General features: G+C 39.3%; 1 protein-coding gene across 27 annotated transcripts in view; it reads left to right on the forward strand.

Moving 5' to 3' along the window:
* Positions 1-22240, forward strand: part of NRXN3 (neurexin 3) — a 942294-nt gene that overhangs the window by 903304 nt on the left and 16750 nt on the right. For 14 of the 27 annotated variants that reach the window (XM_074149386.1, XM_074149383.1, XM_074149384.1 and 11 more), the window contains one exon: positions 2508-2583. In XM_074149386.1, coding sequence (XP_074005487.1) covers positions 2508-2583 — 76 coding nt within the window. Of the gene's footprint in view, positions 1-2507; positions 2593-22240 lie in introns of all 27 variants that reach the window. The other 13 variants (XM_074149382.1, XM_074149385.1, XM_074149392.1 and 10 more) reach the window with 1 other exon arrangement.

The raw sequence follows: 22240 nt of genomic DNA on the forward strand, positions 1-22240 counted from the left end.
GGTTTTGCTTACTGCCTCGCAGTGAGCCATTTCTGATGAGAAGAAATGATGTTGGTGGAGAGATTTCTGGGGTTGCTGCTCACTAGCCTCTCCTGTCTCGTGGAAGCAGCAAGTTTAATAATCATCCAGTCAACATTTTCAGATCCAGAAGGGTTTTGAAAGGTACAGATTCCAGTTACAATAAGTCATGGTCTTCTGGAGGTTTCCTCGACTCTGTACCTGTGGTCAGGAATTTGCTGCTGTTTCTCACTGAAATAGCTTTATTCCTCTGGGATGATTCAGATGGTGATATCTGAGCGGAAGGTGCATGGAAAACCAATATGTGATGGAACTAGAAAATCAGTTAGTGATGAATTGTGATGGAAACTACTGAGATTAAAAATACAAGATAGAAATGGCAAGACAGATTAGTGTACTTATCTTTTCTGTGGTTTCTAGAGTTCTCATTAATGACCTTGACTTAAATCTAACACCACTTCTGGAGGTTTTTCTCTTTTTTTAACCCTTATTTTTATACATACAAAATACATACCTATCACTGAAGAGGCAAACTTTTAAGACCATTTTGTTTTATGAGAGAAGACACCAGGATTTTAACAGTGCTCTTCCATTTTCTATGACTGAAAGAAGATGCTAAAAAAATGTCGTTAGCCTGTAAGGGAGGAAATTGCTTTGTACATGCTGCTTTCAGTTCCTTTTAGTCTTTCTTCTACATTGGGGCAAGATTATGAAAGTATGTAATGAAAATATTTAAGCATGAGACTTCTGCAAGAGTGCATCCTACAAAATGCTGCCAAATAGCAATGCCAGGTAAGACCAAGTAACACGTACGATAGGGTTTCCCTTACTTTTTTGCAGATATTCTGGTTTTATAGTTTTTATTTACAGCTGACCGATCCTATTTTTCTTTCTTGGCTCACTCTAAGCCACTGAAATCAAGAGGGAAGGAATGTCAAGTTCAGTCTTATCTTTCTGACTGAAAGCTCTGGGTTTTTTTCTGTTTTTTTTCCTTAGCTCAGATACAGAAAGGAGGAGCGCAAGGAGCTTCTGGCAGCAGACAGAGGGACTTTGTAGTGTTAAGACCACAGAAGGCTAAAGAAAAGGCTAAGACCTCAGAATACTGTTGCAAAGAGGGAACACGCAGCCTGTTGAAGACAGCCATAGCGGACATAGGAATGTAAAGGGGGCTGTATGTAAAGCTGGAGAGTCTTTTTCAGGAATAAGGATTTTGAAGGCTTGTTGTGATGTGAATTTCCCAGGATTATTCACCTGGAGTACTAAAGTACAGCATACTGAAATACAGCCACCCTGCTCCTGAGGAGCTGAGGGTTCAGGAATGCTTCCTGCCTGGTGAAGAACATTTTAGTTGTTTTGTTTCAGGAGTCATCCCACTGATCCTGCTGCTCAGCAGAATAGGCAACTCTCTGCAAGGAGAAGTTGTTAAGGGAGACAAATTCAGCAGAAGCTATGGTTTGAGCTGATGCTGCTGAGCTGGGGTAATTTTGTACTGTGTGCAGGAACGTTACAACCTGTGTCCAGAGGCTGCCACAGACTCTCCCTAATGGTCTGCATTACTAATTCAACTAATTGCAGCAATTACAGGCAGGAGATGCTGCTGGGAAGAGACACCGGTACACTTCTTTTTAACATGCTGCAGTACATGCTGCTCATTAATTAGACCAGCAGAAAAAAAAAAAAAAAATCACCAGCTAGAAATGCAGAGGAATGTGCTGAAACGTGTAATGGACATGAACAGTCACAGTTTGGTTTAAGCCTTTCAGAACCAGACTTTCCAGCAGGTGATGTTGCCTTACCTGACACATGCAGCAGTTCTTCATAGTGCAACAAATCAGTTGCACAGATTTGGGTAAATACAAAGAGTCCCCAGCCCTGGAGGTGCATTAACAGAGCAGAAATTACTTCTGCCTTGGGGTGATGCACCCAGCAACACAGCAAAGAGTCCTGTTAGCTGCCTGGGGGATGCATATCATCTATCCTGCACGTTTTTCTTTGCAGAAAGCGTGTTCAGCCTGAACATGCCTCATATGTTCAGTCTCTCAGTAGGTGCCTTCTGGCTGGGCCTATGTGGTATTGATATTTATCGAGGAGCTCAGCGTGTTCCAAGCGGACATATCTACTTTGGCTGTCGGAGGACAGTTTACCAGCCCCGCGGGTGCCGTGGCCCGCTGTACTGACTGTGTGCAGTGCCATCCGCCTGCTGACCTGAACAGCCGGGCAGGCCCGCTGCCCCTGGGCACACTGAAATGCTCTACAGCACGGCGTAAACACTGTTCCTCTGACAAAGGAACCCAGCTCCATGGGGGACACATTCACACAGAGATATCTGGAATCCTTGGTACAATTTAAATACTTTGAAAGTTACAATTCTGAAACTTTATTTTTTTCTAGGATACTTAGCTGCCTCTGTAGCACCCTCTCAACTTGCAAGTATCTTATATTTCTTTTTCCTCTGTTCTTTTTCCTTCACCATTTCCTTCATGTGCCAGACAACAGATGACATCGTCTCATCAGCTGAATGTTCCAGTGATGATGAAGATTTCATTGACTGTGAACCCAGTACAGGTAAGTCAGGTCAGTCTTGTTTTGCTTGCTTTCTGATTTCATTTGCAAAAAACAATGCATACATATATTTATATGTGTGTGAATGTATACATATATAATTATATATGTATATATATGTGTGTATATGTGTGTATATATATACACTTATGTATATATACACTGTATATAAAATAAAAATTATACAGCCAAGCATCAGATCCCATGGACTTGGCAACAGCAAAATACAGATATGTAGTCACTATTTGGTTAATATAATGTTGTTTGCATGGAAAGCCAAACTTCCTGAAAGTGGTCCCAGCTAATTAATAGTTCATATGTTTGTAGCAGTTACTTCACTGACACAGTGGGAATGCGAAAATATCAATGTGGCATGTGACAAATAATAAAGATTTATACAGTGGGGAGGGTAAATATTTGAAAAACAGAAGAGAAACAAAAGTGACGCAATAACGGGTTATTAGCATTGTTTAATCTTTGTTAATTGCTCTGAAGATGGACTGTAAAAGGATACATTCGTCCATGGGATTTTGAATACAGTTAACATGGTAATGTATTTATACTAATTTTGTTTCCTGTGAGCCCTAAGAAATTGGGGAGCACCAAAACATAGTTCTGACATAACAAAATTAGTGGTAATTCTTGCCCTGTTATCTGCAGTGATGCTTCAAAATGTATCCATTAAAGAGTCAGAAGGACTGGCCATGTGGAACTGACTCAAATTCTCCCTTTCAGATACATTTTGATAAATTGATGGCTTTTCTTTCTGGTGAGATATATGATGTGATATCCAGCAGGCAACTGCAGTCTATTTTATTTCTTACAGGCTTTTTCAAGTCTTCTTTTTTGAGGCTTGCCATGAGTTAAGCATTTCTATAATAGAGAACAGACATCATCGAATTTCTGTGTACATTTAAAAGAAAAAGAGAGTTTGGTTAGAATCTTTTGTCCTTAAAAATGAAACATATAAATAGTTTAGGGGGGTTTTTTGTTTGATTTGGTTTGGTTTTACTTTGTTTTATTTGGGCCTGAAACCATTTGATTAATACAATAATAACATTAAAATTCACCCAAGGCTAGTGCTTTCATATTTCTTTTCAATTTGTCATGCTGTGCCTGCATTTTTTGGTAGAACTTGGTCTTGCAGTAACCTGAGTTTGGCATTGCCTTGTAGCTGGGAACTTCCACTCATACTCTTGACTTCCCCATGATGGCAGGGAAGGCAGTGACACAACAATTGATGCTAACAGATATCCCACTCCCATCTCTTTTTTCACAGATCTCCATGAGTTTTTCAACTCCCCACCTGGCAGAAAAGCAGTCCAAATAGTACTAGATTGTGAAGCATAAGTAGTGTGGGTACTGGGATTTTAAATAAAGGTAGTAATGAAATTCCAGCATGGTGATTATCATGAAAGTGAGGTGTGAGGTTTATAAGACCATGTTAAAAGGACTAACGTACCACAACTGATATGCAACTGAACAGATAGGAATCATTTCATTATAGCTTCACTAACATTTCAAGACTTCATTTTTTTTATTCTGATTGCCAGGTATTTCATTTAAAGGAGGAAACGAGATCTTTATCTGACTCCTCCTCTTGTATATTATTGTCATTTGTATTTCAACATAGAAATCATGATTACTGCAGTGGCTATAAATTGTAATAGCAATGTTTTCAGCTTGTGCTACTAGTGAAAAAAATCAAAGTTTGAAGAGAAATTTGGTAAAACAGGTTGGTTAGCATGAAATTTCAGAATGCTTTAGAGCAACATTTCCAGACTAAAAATACCTCTGTCCTGACACAGTTAGAAATCTAATACTATAAACAGGTACAAACTGGATTTGTAAAAATGACTTGCTTTTGAAAATCCTGCTAAGCATTACAGTCAGCAGCTGTAAGTGCCTACAGACATTTGAATATCTGCCGAGTAAAATAATATGATTTGCTGAAAATCTGCTGAAGGTACTCTCCTAAACTATTAGACATTCTTGAAAGTTTCACCCAGTATTTTTATCGCACCCTGCCCTTCCTCCATAGGATGATTGTCCACATGAGCCACTAAAATCTTTTATTGGGAATTACTGTGGCATTGAGAATAAAAATTTGCCTGATTATATGTAAATAAGTCTCCAAGATGGTCCTTGCTGATAAAATTTACACTTCCAGATTTTGAGGTTTCCTGCTGTCAGAGATGCTGGTGTTCAAACTCGCCAGAAGGAGGAGGGATATGCAGATCCTTTTTGCCTCCAAAAGCATAAACACAGCTCATCCCATCATAAGAAGCAAAAGTAAAAGTTTTACGGTGCTCGTCATTTAGATTTCTTTGTCTATCTTATTGTCTCCCTTCCTAGTGCATCCAGGGAAGGTAGAAGGGTGTCTGCAATACAGCCAGTATCAAAGCACTGACACAGCCCATTCTGCTCTGGGGCGCCAAAGCAATCTCAGCCGGCTTATCAAAATCCAGTGGTGCTGGCTTGGCTGAGCAGATATATTTGCCTTTACACTTCACCAGCCAACTCAGGATTCTGGCCATATGCCAAGGTCTGGTACTAAATGTATACATTGTGGAAAGAAAAGAGCCACATTATCTTGCTTGTATTTTCGTGTGTGTGGGCTTGGATTTTATTTTTTTTTTTAATTGGGCCTATTTGAAGTTGCTTCATCCCGTTCTGCTGACAGGTCAGAGTATTTTATGCTGCCTTCTGGTTTGCCTGATCGCTTTTGCAGCAAATTGAAAATTAAATGACCTAACCCAGCACAGGCCCCTTTTTGTTGCTCTGATAATGTGTAGCTTTTAAAGCTCTTGAGTTTCTGCCAAACACCAGAACTTGGCCTTCCATCACCCTCAGTGCCATGGTCCAGTAATGCAAAGGTTACTGAACTCACTGCTGCAGCTGTGAGATATGATATACATCACTATGAACCTGCTGTGCAATAACCAAGACAAGGGCAGTGGAGAATATTGCCCTGCAAATCAAAAGCTTTCAGATTTCATATGGCTCAGAATCAAATCCCAAGATCTAAATATGTTACTCTGGACTTGGTCCCGCCTGGATCAGAGGCAGTACCCTACAGAGTCCTTTTGAAGACTTTGGTTTTGGTGTACTCAAAGATAGTTCAAAAGACAGAAAATCGTGTCCTCTTTGAGGCTAAATATCTTATGACAACCATTTGTCAGGTCTTATTGCCACTTAACTCTGATTGTCTGTGGAATCCAAGACCTGTAGCTCAGTAAGCATATGATCTGCATCTGGATACTTGCATCTCTTTAAAAGAAGATGGTGTAAAGGCAATTTCTTCACTTCCCTCTGGATTTTCCTGGCTGGCTTGAGACACTTACTGTAGTAGGCTGGCTACCCCTCTGTATCCCACTTCCAAAAATTATTTCTGTTGGGATTTTTGTAGATCCCCTTGTGTAGAGAGCAGTAGCTGTCACAGGACCTGTCATGATTGAGGTAGCTTGCAAGCATCCACTGTAGACACGTATGTATGCATAAAGAATTATTTTAACAAGTGGTGGCAATGACAGCTGTGAATCCAAAAGCCATCTGTATTTTACATAGTGAAAAAGATGGCATTGCAGTTTCAGGGATAAAAAATACTTGCTATTCATCTTATTGCAGACAAGATACCCTTAGATCTCTAGATCTCCCTGAATGGCTTACTGAAATAATACAGAGGGCATAAAACCGTTCATCTGCCCTGAAGAAACATTTGCTTACAGTCGAGAGTAGTCCCTCTCTTATATCTGTCGAAATATTGCTAGTCCCAGTACGTGTTCAAAACCCTTCTGGTTTCTGTGCCAGAAACATGATGCTTTTCTCTGGTATGAGTACAGGACTCTCTTCTGGCCTGTTTCAGGGAGATCTGAGCCTCAAAGTTTGAAGTTCCTCAAAGCTGAAGCCAGGGTGCTGAATCTGTGTTTTTGAACACAGCTCTATGGTGGTGTTTTGGTCACTCAGCCTCTCCCAGAGAATGAAAGATGTGTAAGGGACATACCTTACTCCTAACTAGGATGCACTGTGCCATTGCGAAGAAAGCAAGCATTTATCTCTTTCCAGTCAAATGAGGAGCACCCCTACAACCTGAACTTACTGATACTTCAAAGCCAAGAGGTTTATAGTTATGCTTTCCTGACAGCAACTGCTGCTGTCTCCTCATACCATTGCCCTTGTTCCCAATAAGCGTGTCCATTACTTCAGTGCTCCAGCACCAGGCAGGCTGGATGCTGGTGGCTCAGCAGCTGATTGGGATGATAAACCAGGCTGTTTATTGCATGAGTCAAAACAGTCAGACCCAAACACTCACCAGTTAGCTCAAAGCCCCTAATGGAACCTCTTGAAACGGTCTGTAGAGCTTAATCCCAGCTCCCTGGCTTGACATTGCCTGTGTTTCTTCCCTGGTGCTGTTGCCAGCTTTCCCTTCCTATCTGCCCAACAATTTCCTAGGTGACTTTTTTTTTTTCCAGAAAAAATTATTCTGTGTTTGCCAAAAGGCTTCGTATATCATAAGGTTGACGTTGTCTAATCAAACTGGTAACCGTTTCCTATGGGGGACTGGATACAGCAGTAGAGATGCCAAAATCTATAGTTCTTTGTACAGGCAGTTACTCAGTGTTTTATAGCATATACCTATACACAGGAGACATATCCTACAGGTATGGTGTCTGTATCTGTAATTTACTGGCCTGCACCCATCCACTTCAGGCTCCTGATTTATGGGCTAGGACAATCAAGTTTCCATCCATGTAAGCTGCAGAACCGCGTACAGATTCATTTGCAGAAAGCAAGCAGAAGAGAAAACTCTCTTCCAAGAGTCTACAAGCAGCCAGCACAGTATAAAAAGCAATATGCTGGAAGTGAAGAAACCTTGACTGAAGAAACCAAGAGAAGTGATTATTTGGCTCTTGTCCTTCATAAACTGCATCAACTTTCTTGAAACACCTAGGGAATTTTCATTGCTCTCCTTGGAGAAACATCCCCCATAAATCCAGTGCTCAGTTACCCCCAGTGTCTTCCTCTGTCAAGCAGAAGGAGTTCTGCTCTGTTTCTCATGCTGTGAACAAGAAATGGCCTTTAAAGTTGAGTGCATGCCTCACAGTACACAGAGAAATAGGCTTCCCGTCTCACAGGCTGAACACCATACAGACCCGAAGGAGAGGAATTCCTCCGCGGCACTTCCCAGGGCATAATAGCATCACTTGTTTGGTGGAATTTCCTAGCTACGGTTTTACAGCCAAAACAAAACCAAGTGAACAAGTTTTACTAATCAATCATGCAAATGACTTACAGGAATTTTTTTTCTTTTTTATACTAGAAATTTATACTGGGTTTGGTTTTCAACGTATTGGTCTTTTTTCCCATGTAAGCTCCAAAGGCTCCACCCATGAGGATATTTTATCTATATATGCGCTATATAGAGTGTGCATATATTTCTGTATCTATATGTGCATATACTAAAGTAATAAATGACCAATATCAGCAGTAGCCCCTATCATCCAATCACATGTTTACACAGAAATTCATGCCTTCATCTAACCCTGGCATCCGCTGGCGTGGACAGATGCATGATATTGTTATTTCTTGGTGAACAAAGCACGTTAATTTCTTTTTTGTTAGAGTTTTTTCTTTCTTCCTTCCTTTTATTTATTTGTTTACTTTTAATCAATAGTTTCATCTACCAATTAGCCTTGGGGTAGGGTGGGGCAGGGAGAATAAAAAAATTATACAGGTATATCCATCGATATATACACATATACTCCGTGTATATATAGATAGATATATACATTGTATATATTTGAAGAACATTTTCTGTCGTTTCACCTCATCTTGTGCCGCATGAATTTTTGGTGATTGACATTTTAGTTTCTTTTATATTTCTTTCCCATTTTTTTTGGCTCGTAATGGTGCCATACCGCTATTTTTTAATTTTTAAAATCATTGCTGTACTTTCCAATTTATATTTTTGGAGTTCTTCCAACAAAATAATGGTTTAATCATCTCAAGAAAGAGATATAGATCTGCAAACCAATAAAGGCAACAAAATCTTTTCTTGCCATCCTTAAGAAATCCACATTTTCAGACATCCCAAGAAAGTTGTGTGCAAAAGAATGAAGATTCTTACCCCTCCTTTCTTTTTATTTGCTCTTCTCCCTACCTTTTTTTTAAACTTCTGAAAAGTCTCTATCCTGTCTTTTACCTTTTCCCTTTTTTTTTAATTGAGTTCAGACAAAAAACACCCAGAAGGAAAAAAAGACTCCCCTTTACCCCTGTGTTTTCCCAGCAAAAATTCTTCCAACAGAGAAAGCCCTACAAACCGCAGATGGCATAAAAAGAATTTTATTGCAATGCAGAGTATCTGTCGTATCTTTTATTTCTGGGTCAGTGCAAGATCATTTTTATGGCATGCTGTAGTTTAGCTGGTTTAACTAACCATGGCCTTCATTAACCAGTGCATGGGCTGTGATGACGCCATCTTGTGTTTCATCAGAGCTACGCATTCAGGCTAACCGAGCAAGTCTGTAGTGTATGATTTGGGGGGATATCGTTTCAATTTTAATTTTTAGTTGTATTATAATTTCTTCTTTTTGGAGAGTTATGCCAGTACCGTCGGCTGCTTCTTGCAGCCTCAGTGTTATATATCTACTTTCTTTTATGGGGTTTTTTTGCTCTTTTTTTATTTCTCAGTAGCGATCTTATGTCTTGTCTGTGTCCATCTGTCTTGTCAGTGTGTCTTGGAGTCCATTGGTCCAGTGTTGTTATGTGATTCTGTTCTCTGTTCGTAAGCTGGTGTTCAGCTCCCCACTGCTCTGTCGTCCCTTTTCCCCTCCCTTTCCCCCCCTTTCCCTCCCTACCTTCCCAAGGGGAGTCCACAAAGGGGCACCAAGCTTTGAATGATGCTCCGAGTGTCACCCCGAGGCCTCGGGCTGGAAGTCGCAAGATGTCTGCACAGCTTTTTAAGAAAGACAAAGTTTGCAGCTGGAAAGTTTTCAAACCCTTTTATCATTTCATTCCTAGAAATGGTTTACTGGTGTAATGCTAAAGTGACTTCTTATACAGCTTTTTGGGGGGATTTGTTTGTGCACGCTGACATCTTAGAGTAAGGGCTCCTGTTATCTGTGCTGTAGGCGCCCGGAAACGCTCCTCAGGGTGCAGGCTGTATGTTAACTGCAAAGCACCTAGGCCTTTTTATAAATGGCAGTCCTGGGAGGGGAATATCACTGCACATGCAACTGAAATGATATCTAAGTGAATGTATTTCTAAAATCCACAGTTCATAGTTCCTTTATAGTTAAGAGACAAAAACGTAGGGCGTTCTTAAGATTTCTAAGAGTAGTGCGTCGTCACTCTATGGGCTTAGTCTTCTGTTAGTCACTGTGTGATGTCTGCCTCTTTACTGATACTGGTAAAACCTGTTTTGCTGATGTTTACTTGTGTAACCTGAACACAATTCTGGAAACGCATCTGGAGTGTCTTCTGCCATATGCATCATAAATATGCAATAATGCATGAAGCAGAAGAAAACAAGCTGAGTTTTCAGGTGCCTGCTTAGACTTGAAACAGTATTTAGAAAAAATCATCCTTTGGCTTGTACAGTGGTGCATCCCCAATATCCTTAATTCTGTTCCCGCTGAATGAACTAGCCATGTTAGTGGCATGGAAGGCCTCAGTGCATTAGAATACATCAGCTGGCATCAGTGGATCAGCTCAAGTTAGTGGTGGAAGAGGCAGGCACTTGCCTTGCAGGTAATGTTCAGGACATCACAAAAAGCAGGCTTACGCATACCTTTAGCCTAGCTAAAATCCCAATTGTTATGAAGGAATTTGTTCTGCAGGGAAGAGGAGATAATGAAATCTATGAACTTTTCTCACTAGAGAATGATATAAGGGTTTCCTGCTTAAGCTAGGAGTTACCAGAAGAGGGAAGTGATGGGATATGTTCAGATCTCCAACATGGAATTATTTCATTTAATTATCCCAAGATATGTTTCCTGTACTTGCAGAGGGATAAAAAGAAGGTAGCTTTTCTTTCACCAATAAGAACCAATGATCTTATGCTCATTTCATTTCTCTTAATTTGTGTATGATCTGAGAAACATTACTGAGTGCTATTAATCATAGCAAAAAGAAATCAATAATTAAAGCTTGCTTGGTTTAAATTTTGGATTTCTGTGTGGTTTTCATAGCTACCAAATCTAAAATTTTCCTGCCAAATCTAAAGCCTTTTCTTAGCAGTTGCTTAAATAAAGCTTTATTTAAGCAACTGCTTATAAAATTATATTACAATCAACAAGCTTATGGTTTTGTGCAATACTGCCCTCTGTCAGATAGACCAGAACACTCCTGTTACGAGGCTTACAGCAAAAGAAACAATTTCTTTTAGCTCAAGTGGCAGGTTATTGGAGCAGAACAATCAGAATTTTAGCCCCCTGCATCATGAAGTTCAGGGTAACCTTCATATTGGAGTATTGTGATGAGTAAATCAAGTGTCCAGGCATCAGGACAGTAACCTCCGGGCTGTGGCAAAGCTGCTGTGTCCTGCTGAATGGTTGCTTTTCTTCGCCTTATGTAGCCTCTGTGATGCCTGTGACTAGCCCTCTGCTGCAGGGAACAGGAGAATCCTGCGTCTCCTCCTCAAGCACAAGAGATGCCATGGAAGGTCCCATTGTGTGCCGTTTTATCCCACTAAGTGTAAATATGGATTTCTGGCACTTGAAATAGTTCATACTTTTGTTTTCTGTCTGAGGGCAGGCTTCTGGCTTCAGGTCGCATGACATTTGTCACTGAGCAAGGGAGAGAGCTGAGGGTTGAGTTGTTAAAGCCAAGGGTAAAAAGCCTGAACTCCAGTGTGCCGCTCTCGCTGTTGATTCCTTCTGTGACTGTGCGTCTATATTGCTCACTTGCCTACATGTAAGGCAGGGTGAATTAAATACTTTATAGATAAATGAGATGGAGATGATGGGGAAAGAAGATTTAATTAATATTTTAATGGACTTTGATATTCAGGTGCACATTGCTATGCAATACACCAAAATGTTACTGTACTGCTAACTGCCAAAAATGTACAAGTAAACTCTCATTGTTGAGGTTTTAGTACTAAGTGCTATTTTCACTTGCTGTGGCAAGTAACATTATTGTGTATTTTTATGAAGTAGATACGACTCCTAATCTATTAATGCAGAGAGAAGCAAGTAAAGAATACAAAAGCCAAACATTTTCATGTCAGGGAACACTGGTGTGGTATCATTTTCATTAAATATCACTTCTTCCTCTGGGGTTAACACGTGCAATGGAATGAACCAGGCTCAGGCTACATAAATTGATGACATGAGTGGACTACAAGATACAGATCTTTTATATCAGCACTTCCATCATTTGAATTTGCATCCTGATCAGAATTTTGCTTCAAAAACTTCAGTTTCTCCAGCCTGACTTAGCCGGTGTAAGTTTCCCTGCTTTTGCATTTAAGAACAGGAGGAGATCAGGATTAGACCCACAGTCTGGCTACCTTGCCCTTGCTGCCTTCCAGTCTTTTTTTAAAGCATGTTCTCTAAACTCGTAGCCATGTGCACTGTCACATTCTGGCAATCCCTCTAGTGCTGTGCCTATGTTATCAAGCTGACACATGTCTAAAATACTAAGATATGATATTTTCAACCTGCTGGGACTTGCTTTTTGTCCCTGTTAGCTTTGATTTTCAGCTTCACAAAATATATGGGAAAGAAAGAAAAAATAGCCAATGACACATTCGGTGGAAGAGAAGAGCTAGCACATGATTCAGGAAGAGATTTTGCATTAAAAGGAAATGTATGGATATTAGACCCTTAAATGTCTATAGCAACTGATTAGTTAGCTTTAAACAAGAAGAAACTATCTGATTTCTGAAAGATATATAGTATCTGTTAGAGAGAAGACGTATTGAGCATTTACAGATACTAGGGACAAAGGCACACTACTGCTTCTAGAGGGTTTTATTATGTATTTCTTTTGATCACCATGCTAGACCTGAAGGTGCCTTTTATATTAGAAGCCCAAAAGTACTCATGTTCATACAAACTGTAATAGCTGGAATGATACCTGAGCATGACAATGAGCAGACAAACCTATACTACTTCCATTTTGACTTAAGTAGATCATGAGATACCAAAGCTTATAATTACGTCAAAGGGGCATTATCCTGCCTTCATTCTGCTTCTCTATTTCAGTTCCAATTTATTAATCACAAGAGCTAGAAATCAGTGCTTTATCCCAACTGTATGCAGCTGGGAATCGCAGTTCCTGGGCGATGTGCAGTGTTGACACTTACCTTAACTGCTGTGTGAGGAGCAGGAGACAAAGATCATACCAGTTTTGAAACTAGGGATAGAAGCAAAAAAAACCCCAAACAATTAGACTGACTTGATTTCAAATCTCAGATATCCACTAACTCAACAACAGCTGGAGACTCCCTCTTTACAAGAAGTCACATGGAAAAGATGAGGGCTAATGGGTACAAGTTACTCCTGAGGAGATTCCGATTGGACACAAGAGGAAAATTTTTCACAATGAGAAAAATAAGCCATTGGAATAATGTCCCCAGGGAAGTGGTGGATTCCCCGACATTGGACACTTTTAAGATTCATCTGGACAGGGTGCTGGGCCATCTTGTCTGGCCTGTGCTTTTGCCAAGAAAGGTTGGACCAGATGATCTTGAGGTCCCTTCCAACCTGGCATTCGATGATTATATGATTCTGCATCTTCGTTGCAATACTAAATACATTATTAAAACTTTATGAAAGAACCACACTCAATGACGCTTTTTTCTACTTCTGCTGAGTCTCATAGAAACTGAAGTTGTTTAGTCCCATGGGGTGGGATTCTGACTTATCTCCATGAAGCAACAAGTCTACTGTGGAGTGCCTGGAGATCTGTACTTGCCCTAGAATCTGTGGTTCTTCTGTATGCTAATTCTTTTAGTGTTGAAAGATCATTAATGTGTTAGAAAGCACGTGCATACACTCGCTCGCTCTCTCTGTGTGTATACGTGTGTATATTTATACATCTGTTAATGCTATGTTTATGTTCTGGCTAAAAGGAGCATTTTGGGGAACTGAAATAGAGGAGTAGAATAAACTTGCTGAGGAGCTTTACAAGCAAACGTGGAATAAATAGATTGAATCTTGCCTTACCCTCTTTCTTATACTCCTGTTAAATTCTGTTAATCCAAGTCTTCAGCTTTTGTATAAGTCTGAAAGCAGCTAGTACTTCCCAGAATTTTGGGGGAGGTGTTTTGTGAGTGCAGGCAAGTGTGAGTCTTGGATTTGAGCTGTGGGCATAGTCTGAGATAGAGGACCTCCAGCACATCTGAACTCACAGCAGGGAGGTGCCTTTGACGAGGTTCTGAATCACTTATCTCTGCCTGGGAATTAGGGACTCTCAGAGAGCTGTGGGGAGGATTAAGGAGGGCTTGACAGCTGGAGAGAAAGTCAAGGGACTTGGGAGTGTAACGGGAGTATGTACGTAGCTGAAACCAAATAAAAGTACTTTTTTGTACAGTAGACTGGACGTACTACCAGATCTGCCCTTATTCCAGTGGTTGATGGATAGCCTTCCCACGGAAGAAATCCTGCGATGTGCCCCACACAGCTCTAGAGCAACCTCTGAGCATGAAATGATGAATGACCTTTAAGCTTTATTTTCTGATAAGATAACGGAGAGGTTTTCAAGTTTGCCTGAAACCCCTTACTTCACACACTTAAGCATGGCATATAAGCCCAAAGGGAATATAGAGACTGGAAGGTAGTTGAAAATGTTTGTGCCCTACTTCTTTTTTGATAAAAAGTGAAGCCTTGGTGTTGACAAAGTGCTGTGGGGACTCCATCTAGTTTCCTCTGAACTGTCTGTGTCAAATCCAAAACAAGAAAAACTCCTAAAATGCAAATTTCATTTTTTTTTCTTAAAATGGCATTCATTTTGAAAATGCTGCTTTTAAATAAAAAATAAAAAATTAAGTTCACATTCTAACAAAGTATCTAATTATGAAACGAACTAAACTTAGGTTTTGTAATCATGAGTATGGTGTGGGGATTTCACTACATTTGTCTCTTTTTTTTTTATTTCTGAAAATATGATGAGTAATGTTCACTTTTAACTAACTTGGGAGCTTTTTACTACTCCCTTTCAGTTTTTCAGCTTCCTTTCTCCCCCGTTAGCTTCTCCAGAACATTAAACCATACTTTTCTCCGTAGGAAACATCTGTCACTAGCTCTGTACCAATCGTGTTAGAAAAATAAAACCTTTGATTACATTTATCAAAGGAGTTGGGCCAGTATATTTCAGCATCTTCAGTTGTTTCATTCGTAGCTTTTCATTATATTTTGAATAGCAATGGTAAAGGTCCATCCCTAAAGCTGTATGATCTTCCCACATATGCTGTTTTCCATATCTATCACTTTTCCCTTGGAAAGGAAAAGCACACAAAAATGATTTTGGAGAGAGAGGGGAAAAAAGGTCTCCTTCACTGAGGCGATATTTTTAGAAGCAGCTGGTAAAACAAACTGCAAATGTTGCGCCTGGAGCACCTCTATTCTAATAACAGGATTGTTTAAAGATGAAAGCAGTCATTTGGGTGTCTAGCTTGCTCTGTTAGTAGTAATTCTTCCTCCATACGGGCAGAGCGAGGAAACCTGGGTGTGGGAGTTTGTTCCCTACCTCACCTCCTCTGGAAAGGTATTTACACAGTTCTCTGCTGAAGGATGAGCCTTCCCGGAGTGCTTTCTGCAGCAAACGCAAACAACTGATAGCATAGGAAAAAAATGAATCTCAGTCATCTACACCTCGCTTACTATTGAACTAGTACATTTGTTATTCTTCTGGTGATTTTTGTTTTTTTTTTTTTTTTACTTTGCCTCCCAGATGACCTTTCCTTCCTGATGACAAGCTGCAAGTTTTCTGTTGGCCTGTCTCGTAGGCGGCAAGTGTCCAAACATGAGCTGCCAATTCAGATAGTTTAAGAAACTCTTAAGAGCTGCCAGGCCTGGCGCTCCTCGTGTAACAACATTATATTCACACGGAAATGTTTAAAGTATCCTGAGGAACTTGAGCAGTTTTGTTTCTTTTTCCATACCAAATTTGCTTAGCTTCCATTAAATCTAACTAATTAGCAGTGTGAGCACCAAATGAGGTAACAGCCATTTGGAGAACTTTTAAAAACAGACTTTTTGGGAAGGCGCAGCTTTATGGTGATATTTGGAATATGAATTGGTCTTGATACCTACTGCTTTTTTCTTAAAATCTCTGAAAAAGCAATATTGTTTCTTGTATTTTATTGCTATTTAATCTCTAATGCCAGCTACGCATCCAACATGCTTATTTAAAATGAATTTTAGCAGTTGGGTCCTGGAGATGGCTGCATGTGTGGATGTCCAATAGCTCCAGCAACATTTTATAGCTATATTGCCATAATTTTTCCAGTGGCTGAAAGGAGCTTTGTGGATATTAGTGCAGCTGAGCACTTGCTTCAGAGATCTAAATTTTAGATTTATACGCTGACAAGAGATAGTTAATCCCTTTGTGGACCAGGCCCTTAAGGACTGTCTGAATGGCAGGACTTGAAATAAGACCTTGGAGTCTTAATTCTTCTTTCACTTTCAAGCCTCAGTTAATCTCTCCTTCACTTTTAAACAAAGGTTGCATTTTGATCCTACAGATTTCTTAAACCTCCTGTCAGATACACACTGCAGGAGGTCATTTTTCTGGGGATCCAGTCATGTTAGGGCAATGACAGCTTTTACTGTGGTGTGTCATATTACATTAATTTTCTTATTCAAGGGAGATTTCAGCAAATGCAAAACAAGATGATAGAGCTATCTACAGTGAAGTTAAAGATTTTAGACATCAGCTTAGAGCAATGATCGTTGTTCCTTGTTGAACAGCAGTTCTTTATCAGTTTTCTCTGTTGTTTTGTCTTGTGCTGTTCTTTTCTGGTAATGAAACGCATAGAACTGTACATATCATTTCAGGGGTAGCAGTGACAAAGCTGCGTAGAGAGGTGCTGTTATCTCTCTGCTCCATTACAGTGAAGCCTCTGCTTATACGCAGCCCGAGTTCTGAAAACAGTTGGAAAGCTTAATAAGCATAGGGAACTGGTGCGGAGGAAAGAGATTCTTTGCAACAGAGGATTAAGGGATGACAAATGCAGTTTCCTTTTATAAAATCCAAGAAATTTGAGCTCTGCGTCTCTGACTGGAGCACTGGGAAAGGTGCTGGAAATAGGAATTAAGGGAAATATATTTATGTATGTATTTAGATATATAAATGTATATATGTGTGTGTGTGAGCATATCTATATGTATGTAATACATAGTAAATATATATGTGTGTGTAAGTATACATATCAAAACATAAGTATTATTCAGTTACATAATATGATGACAGATTTCAGATAGCTCTAGCAAATATCTTAGGTATGAGAACAGAGTGCTGATAATATCCTGTACTGGTCCCCAGGAGGTGGCCTGTATGTCACATTTCAGGTCTCTATGATTCTACTGTAAGAAATTATGCACTTGCTCTACCTCTCACTTAATGCTAACGTAAGTTAACAGTAACGCATATAAGCTTTATTATCAGTGTAAAACTGCTGCAAGTGAGTAGCAAATTGTGCTCTTAAGTTTCAGATGTGGGATAGTTTGCTAGAACTGAACATCAGATCAGAAATGGTGAATTTGGAAATTCATTGCATGCATGAAAAAAAGAAAATTGTATGCACAAGGAATTCCTGGGAGACTACATTGGATAATAGGCTTAAAATACCAACAGCAGAACTTCTTCATGGCATTCCTCGCTTGTTTATAACTTTCTTCCAAACCTTTTGTCCAGAGCATTTATGAATGAGATGTTGATTTTTCTTTCGGAAAAGAAAGCAGTCAGCACTTGGATCTCCATAGCAGTTTGGAATTTGGATGCAAATTAAATACTTTCATGGTCAAAAAATTCAAAAATATTGTGTGTAGATTCCTGTATATATGCATGCGCATGCATAATTGCTAATTACATTACCACATGGCTGGAAAAACTGGCAGCCTGATGAGATGTTGAGTGCCTTCGGTTTTCACTGGAATTAATGAAAGTAGAAAATATTTAGCAGATTGTAGGATTAGGACTGAGTTTGTATAGTTATATATGAAAAAAAAATCACTCTATAGAATTAGCTAGACCTTAAATCACAGTCTGGAAAAATAAAATCTATATGGTTTAACATAGAGAGACTTTAGCCAGAGCATTTCAAAGCTCAGCGGTAGACTACAACAGCTTGTTTTTATAAGGTGCATATTGTGTACATTTTTTGCTGTATTTCATTACAATGCCCTCCTTTATTCTACATGGTGTGAATACATGAGAAATGCCTGTTGGTTTTCTGAGATCAGGCAGCTTCTGACTTTTACTTACTTTTTTGAGCCCATTGTGTGAATCTGTACATTAGTATTCTTGAAAAGAGCAGAGATGAACCCTCCTTTTGCTTAGAAAATATGTTCTGTCTTTAAAGTAAATCATTGCAACTTCCATTTTTATTTCTGCACTTGATAGTGTTCTGGATCCTCTTGGTCTTACCTGACAGAACACGCAGCCCTGTATGTCAGGTACTGTGTTTAACCAGAAATGTACTGTTATTACTTCAGTAGCATTGTTTATCTCAAACTTCAAAAATATTTTGCGGGTATTAAAAAGAAGCTTTCCAGACCTTTAGTAAGACGGATGGACACTGTTGTCTCCACTTTATAAATATCATAATCAGAGAGGTTAGAGGGATGCTTCCTTAGATGGCTCACTAACAAGCTTTAGTTGAGAAAAACACAGAGAAGATTTGAGAGATGCATGGCAAAAAGAATTTGTAGGGCATGCAACAGTTGCAGAGGTGGGAGGAGGAAAAATTACTGCTGAGGTTAAAAGAAGAATTCCACTAATAAAGGGGAAGAAATGTTTCTAAATAAAATTATTTTTTCAGTATGAAAAACCATATTTGTTAAAGCAAAAGGAACAGTTTCACCCATAGTTATACCTGAATGCTGTAGGTGAGCAAACAAATAGTCTTTTCTCATCCTCACTGATAACATGTGTTTGCTTTTAGAGTCTAGGCCAGTGGCTTTAATGGTTTTGTATCCTGTTGGTCCCTGTGGAGCCCACATAGTGCTGGGGTTCGGGGCTGGATTCCAGTATGTTTCTCACTTCTCCAGTGGAGTCCTTCACCTACGTCCAATTTACAAGTTCGGTCAGTCATATTTCTGTAAAACCACTGAAGGCAATAGGGTAGCTACAAGGATGCCGAGGGCATATATTGACCTACAGTCTTTCCTTATGAATGGTGATGGTAGGAGACCTGAACTTGACTCTCAGATCCTAACTTGGGTTGGCAGAGAGTTGGTATGAATAATATCTTTAGAGTTGGAAATAGATCAGATATTTTTCAAGTTGGAAATGCATCCACTGAAACGAAATAAGAATGGAACCCCATGGCAGAATTTTCAAAGTGGAATGTATTTTTCTAAAAGAAATGTGAAGCTGAGGAAAGAGCAGAAATGAAGCGCTTTTCCAGTTAACTCCACGCACTGCCTCCTTAGCTATGAAGACAGAGTACATACAGCTGTCATGCCAAAGCTTATTCCTTCTGTGCTGAATTCTTCTCTTTGTAGTTATATGTTTGAACTGCAGTTTGGTTCCCTTTCTCTGTATTTTTCAGCTGAGGTTGCCACTACTAAATTACCAGACAGTGAAATAAGATAATAATAAGGAATTGTGATGGAGCTATAATGCAGCAATGGCAAGTTATTTATTTGAGCGTCTTGGATGGATTCATTGACCAATAAACCAGCAAAGACAAACTTCTGAAAATATGAGGCATTCACATATCCAAGAGTGAGGCACCTGAAATGATTAGAAACTGAGAAGGAGAGTGTCCTTTGCATGTACCTGTGTAACATGTAGAAATCAAGCAGTTGGTAATTTGGCTTCTGGCATGCTTCCATTTTGATGGATAACTCAATGCCACAGAAGGTTAGAAAAGAGGCCGCTTTGCATTAAACACTTAAATTGACCATGAAAGACTAGCATGCATTGTTTAGGCACTGGGAACAACCAGCAATTCTGCCAGTTCTTCTCCAGCATAATGCTGGTCTATGTTTAGTGTCCTTTTACAAGGACAAGAAAGGACCCAGACTGACCCAAACACTCAAGCGTTTGAGTGTCTTTTGAAGGTTAAACTTTTCTTCTAACTTCAAAACAGTGCTGTTCATTAATACCCTAATAAGCCAGTAAATCTTAGGGCATTAAGGTTAAAATTTGAACACCTTTTTAATTCATTCACAACGTTCAAAGCTGCAAGTTTTGCCAACAGCAGAATTACCCAAATAAAGTGTTTTTTCTTTTAACATAATATTTCCAGTTCCATCTCTGTTTTGATTGTGCTTAAGACCATCAATTAGAATAAGAATATGAATAGGAATAATGAATTCATCAGAAAAAAAAAAATCTGCATGAGAAAATTTTTGTGGCTCATACAGATAAAGGAAATTAGAGTCTATGAGAAAGTAATAGACTTCCTTATTAAAATCTAACCATATAACGTCTTCATAGCAGAGGAAAGCCTGATATGATAAGACTTTTTTTTTAGCTTCTTTTAATTAACTTTCCATCCTATTAGACTTGATCTGCAGTTAACTTTCATTTCACAGGTATTCATGATTGTTATGCTCCTGTGAATTACTAAATCATGAAGCTCAGACGTGACGCTTAATAGTTACGCAAAGTCATCTTTTAGTTGATTTTCTAACAATGACCCTAAAATTAAAATTTAAATATTTCAGGTAATACAGTAAGCAGTCTTATGGAAAACATATTCAAGTGTATGACTATATATCTTTTTATGTAGTGATTCTGTAGCAATCTGACCTGTCCAGGTCTATGAATATTAACTGTTGGGGGTTTTTTTTTGAAAAAAAACCCAACCACATTTTGAAAGTTAGCACTGCAACTCTGCTAACAAAGAAAAAAATTAAACGCTTGTGGTAGTGAGATATACATTATCTTGTCATGGTGTGAAGATAAGGGAAAAAGGATGCCAAGGCCACCTAGCTTACCAATGATGTAAGCAGAATTAATCAGTAGCAGAAGTCAGTCATCCTGAATTTTTGTTCAAAAAGTCCTTAAAGTCTGAAGGGACCTGAAGAGTTCTGGTGTCCAGCTCCTCAGCTTTATTCATGGACATAATCCTTACCTGTGCTTCTGAAATACACCCAAGTATCATCATTATCATTAATATTAAAGTAGGTTAACTTTTGGAATGAGATCTGTTTCTCTTTTAATCCATTCTGTTACGAAAACAGAGCAAATACCCTTCCCAGCCACTTTCTTGCTATAATGCAACCTCTGATAAACAGCTTAAAGCTTTGGCTTCTGAATCACAGTAGAGTTTATTCCAGTCATTCACTGTGTTGAAAAAGAGGATTCAAACTTGCCTGCAGCAGCCTTTCACCACTATAATCCTGAACTTTCAAAAGGAAATCTGCAAAAACGACCCCCTCTCTTTACGCTTCTGCACTTCCCGGCTAGTATTAAACTTGCCCATAAAAACAAACAAACAAGAAGTCCTGCCAAAAATCCATCCCAAAATGCCTGAATCACAGCACTATCCCCTCTTGTCTTTTCCAAATGATAGACAGAACTAGCTCACATGTTGAAAGCTTCTATACAAAGGGCTCCCCTGCAGTGCTTCAGAGCTAGATAGTTCATACATTAGTTGGCTCTATTGTATTTCTGATGCAGTTACAAGTGCTGCCTAGTAGGAGAATTGACTTCAAAGCACGGATTAATAATCATTGCCATTCTGTCTCCAAACACCTCTGCTTGAGGTCTCAAGGGGATTCTGGTGCATTTAAACATTAGTATAATCCAAAGGAAAGAGCATCTCGCATCCTCTGAACTGATGTGTGAGAACAACACCTAACATACTGCTCAAAAGGTTGGCATTCCCTTTTTTCCTTTTCAGAGGAAGAGTTGTGGCTGTATTTTAGCCACAACTTAAATAAATCAAATAACAACTTAATAATAACTTGAATACAATTGTATTGTATTTATTTATGTTTACTCAATATCAGGATTTCTACCCCGGATTTTCTACCACTTCCAATGGTAATTTGGTAGAACCTATCAGTAGTCTATATGGTAGTGATCTTCTCATCAGTAACAGTCTCTTAGGTAACATTTTTCCTCTAAAGGTAACCAGGTATTATACAAAGCCTTAGTGAAGCCAACATCAGCTCATTTTGCTGATGGGGAACTTGGCCTAGCCTTTTCAGCATGGCTGTGAGGCTACCCCTGTATTAATTCTGAGGGATATTTTGGCTTGTTCTTGGCTGAGGAGGAGACTGAAAGGCTTGTCCTCTATTCTGGAGTCCCAAAGACTTCTTGTAGCATGAAGAAAATTACAGATCAAAAATTTCTATTAACTCTTGTCTAATTCACGTGAACTGCAGCAGCTGGCACTGAGGTATTTTTCTCTGCATTCTTCAGGGTTTTGCCCAAGCCAGTTAATTTCCCAGGAGAACCACAACAAATGTCAAGATATAACTTTCACTGTGGGAACTACATTTTTTGGGGGCTTGCTTTCTTTCTTGATATGGGA

The sequence above is a fragment of the Numenius arquata genome, chromosome 6 (genome assembly GCF_964106895.1).
Source record: "Numenius arquata chromosome 6, bNumArq3.hap1.1, whole genome shotgun sequence".
Taxonomy (NCBI): Eukaryota; Metazoa; Chordata; class Aves; order Charadriiformes; family Scolopacidae; genus Numenius; species Numenius arquata.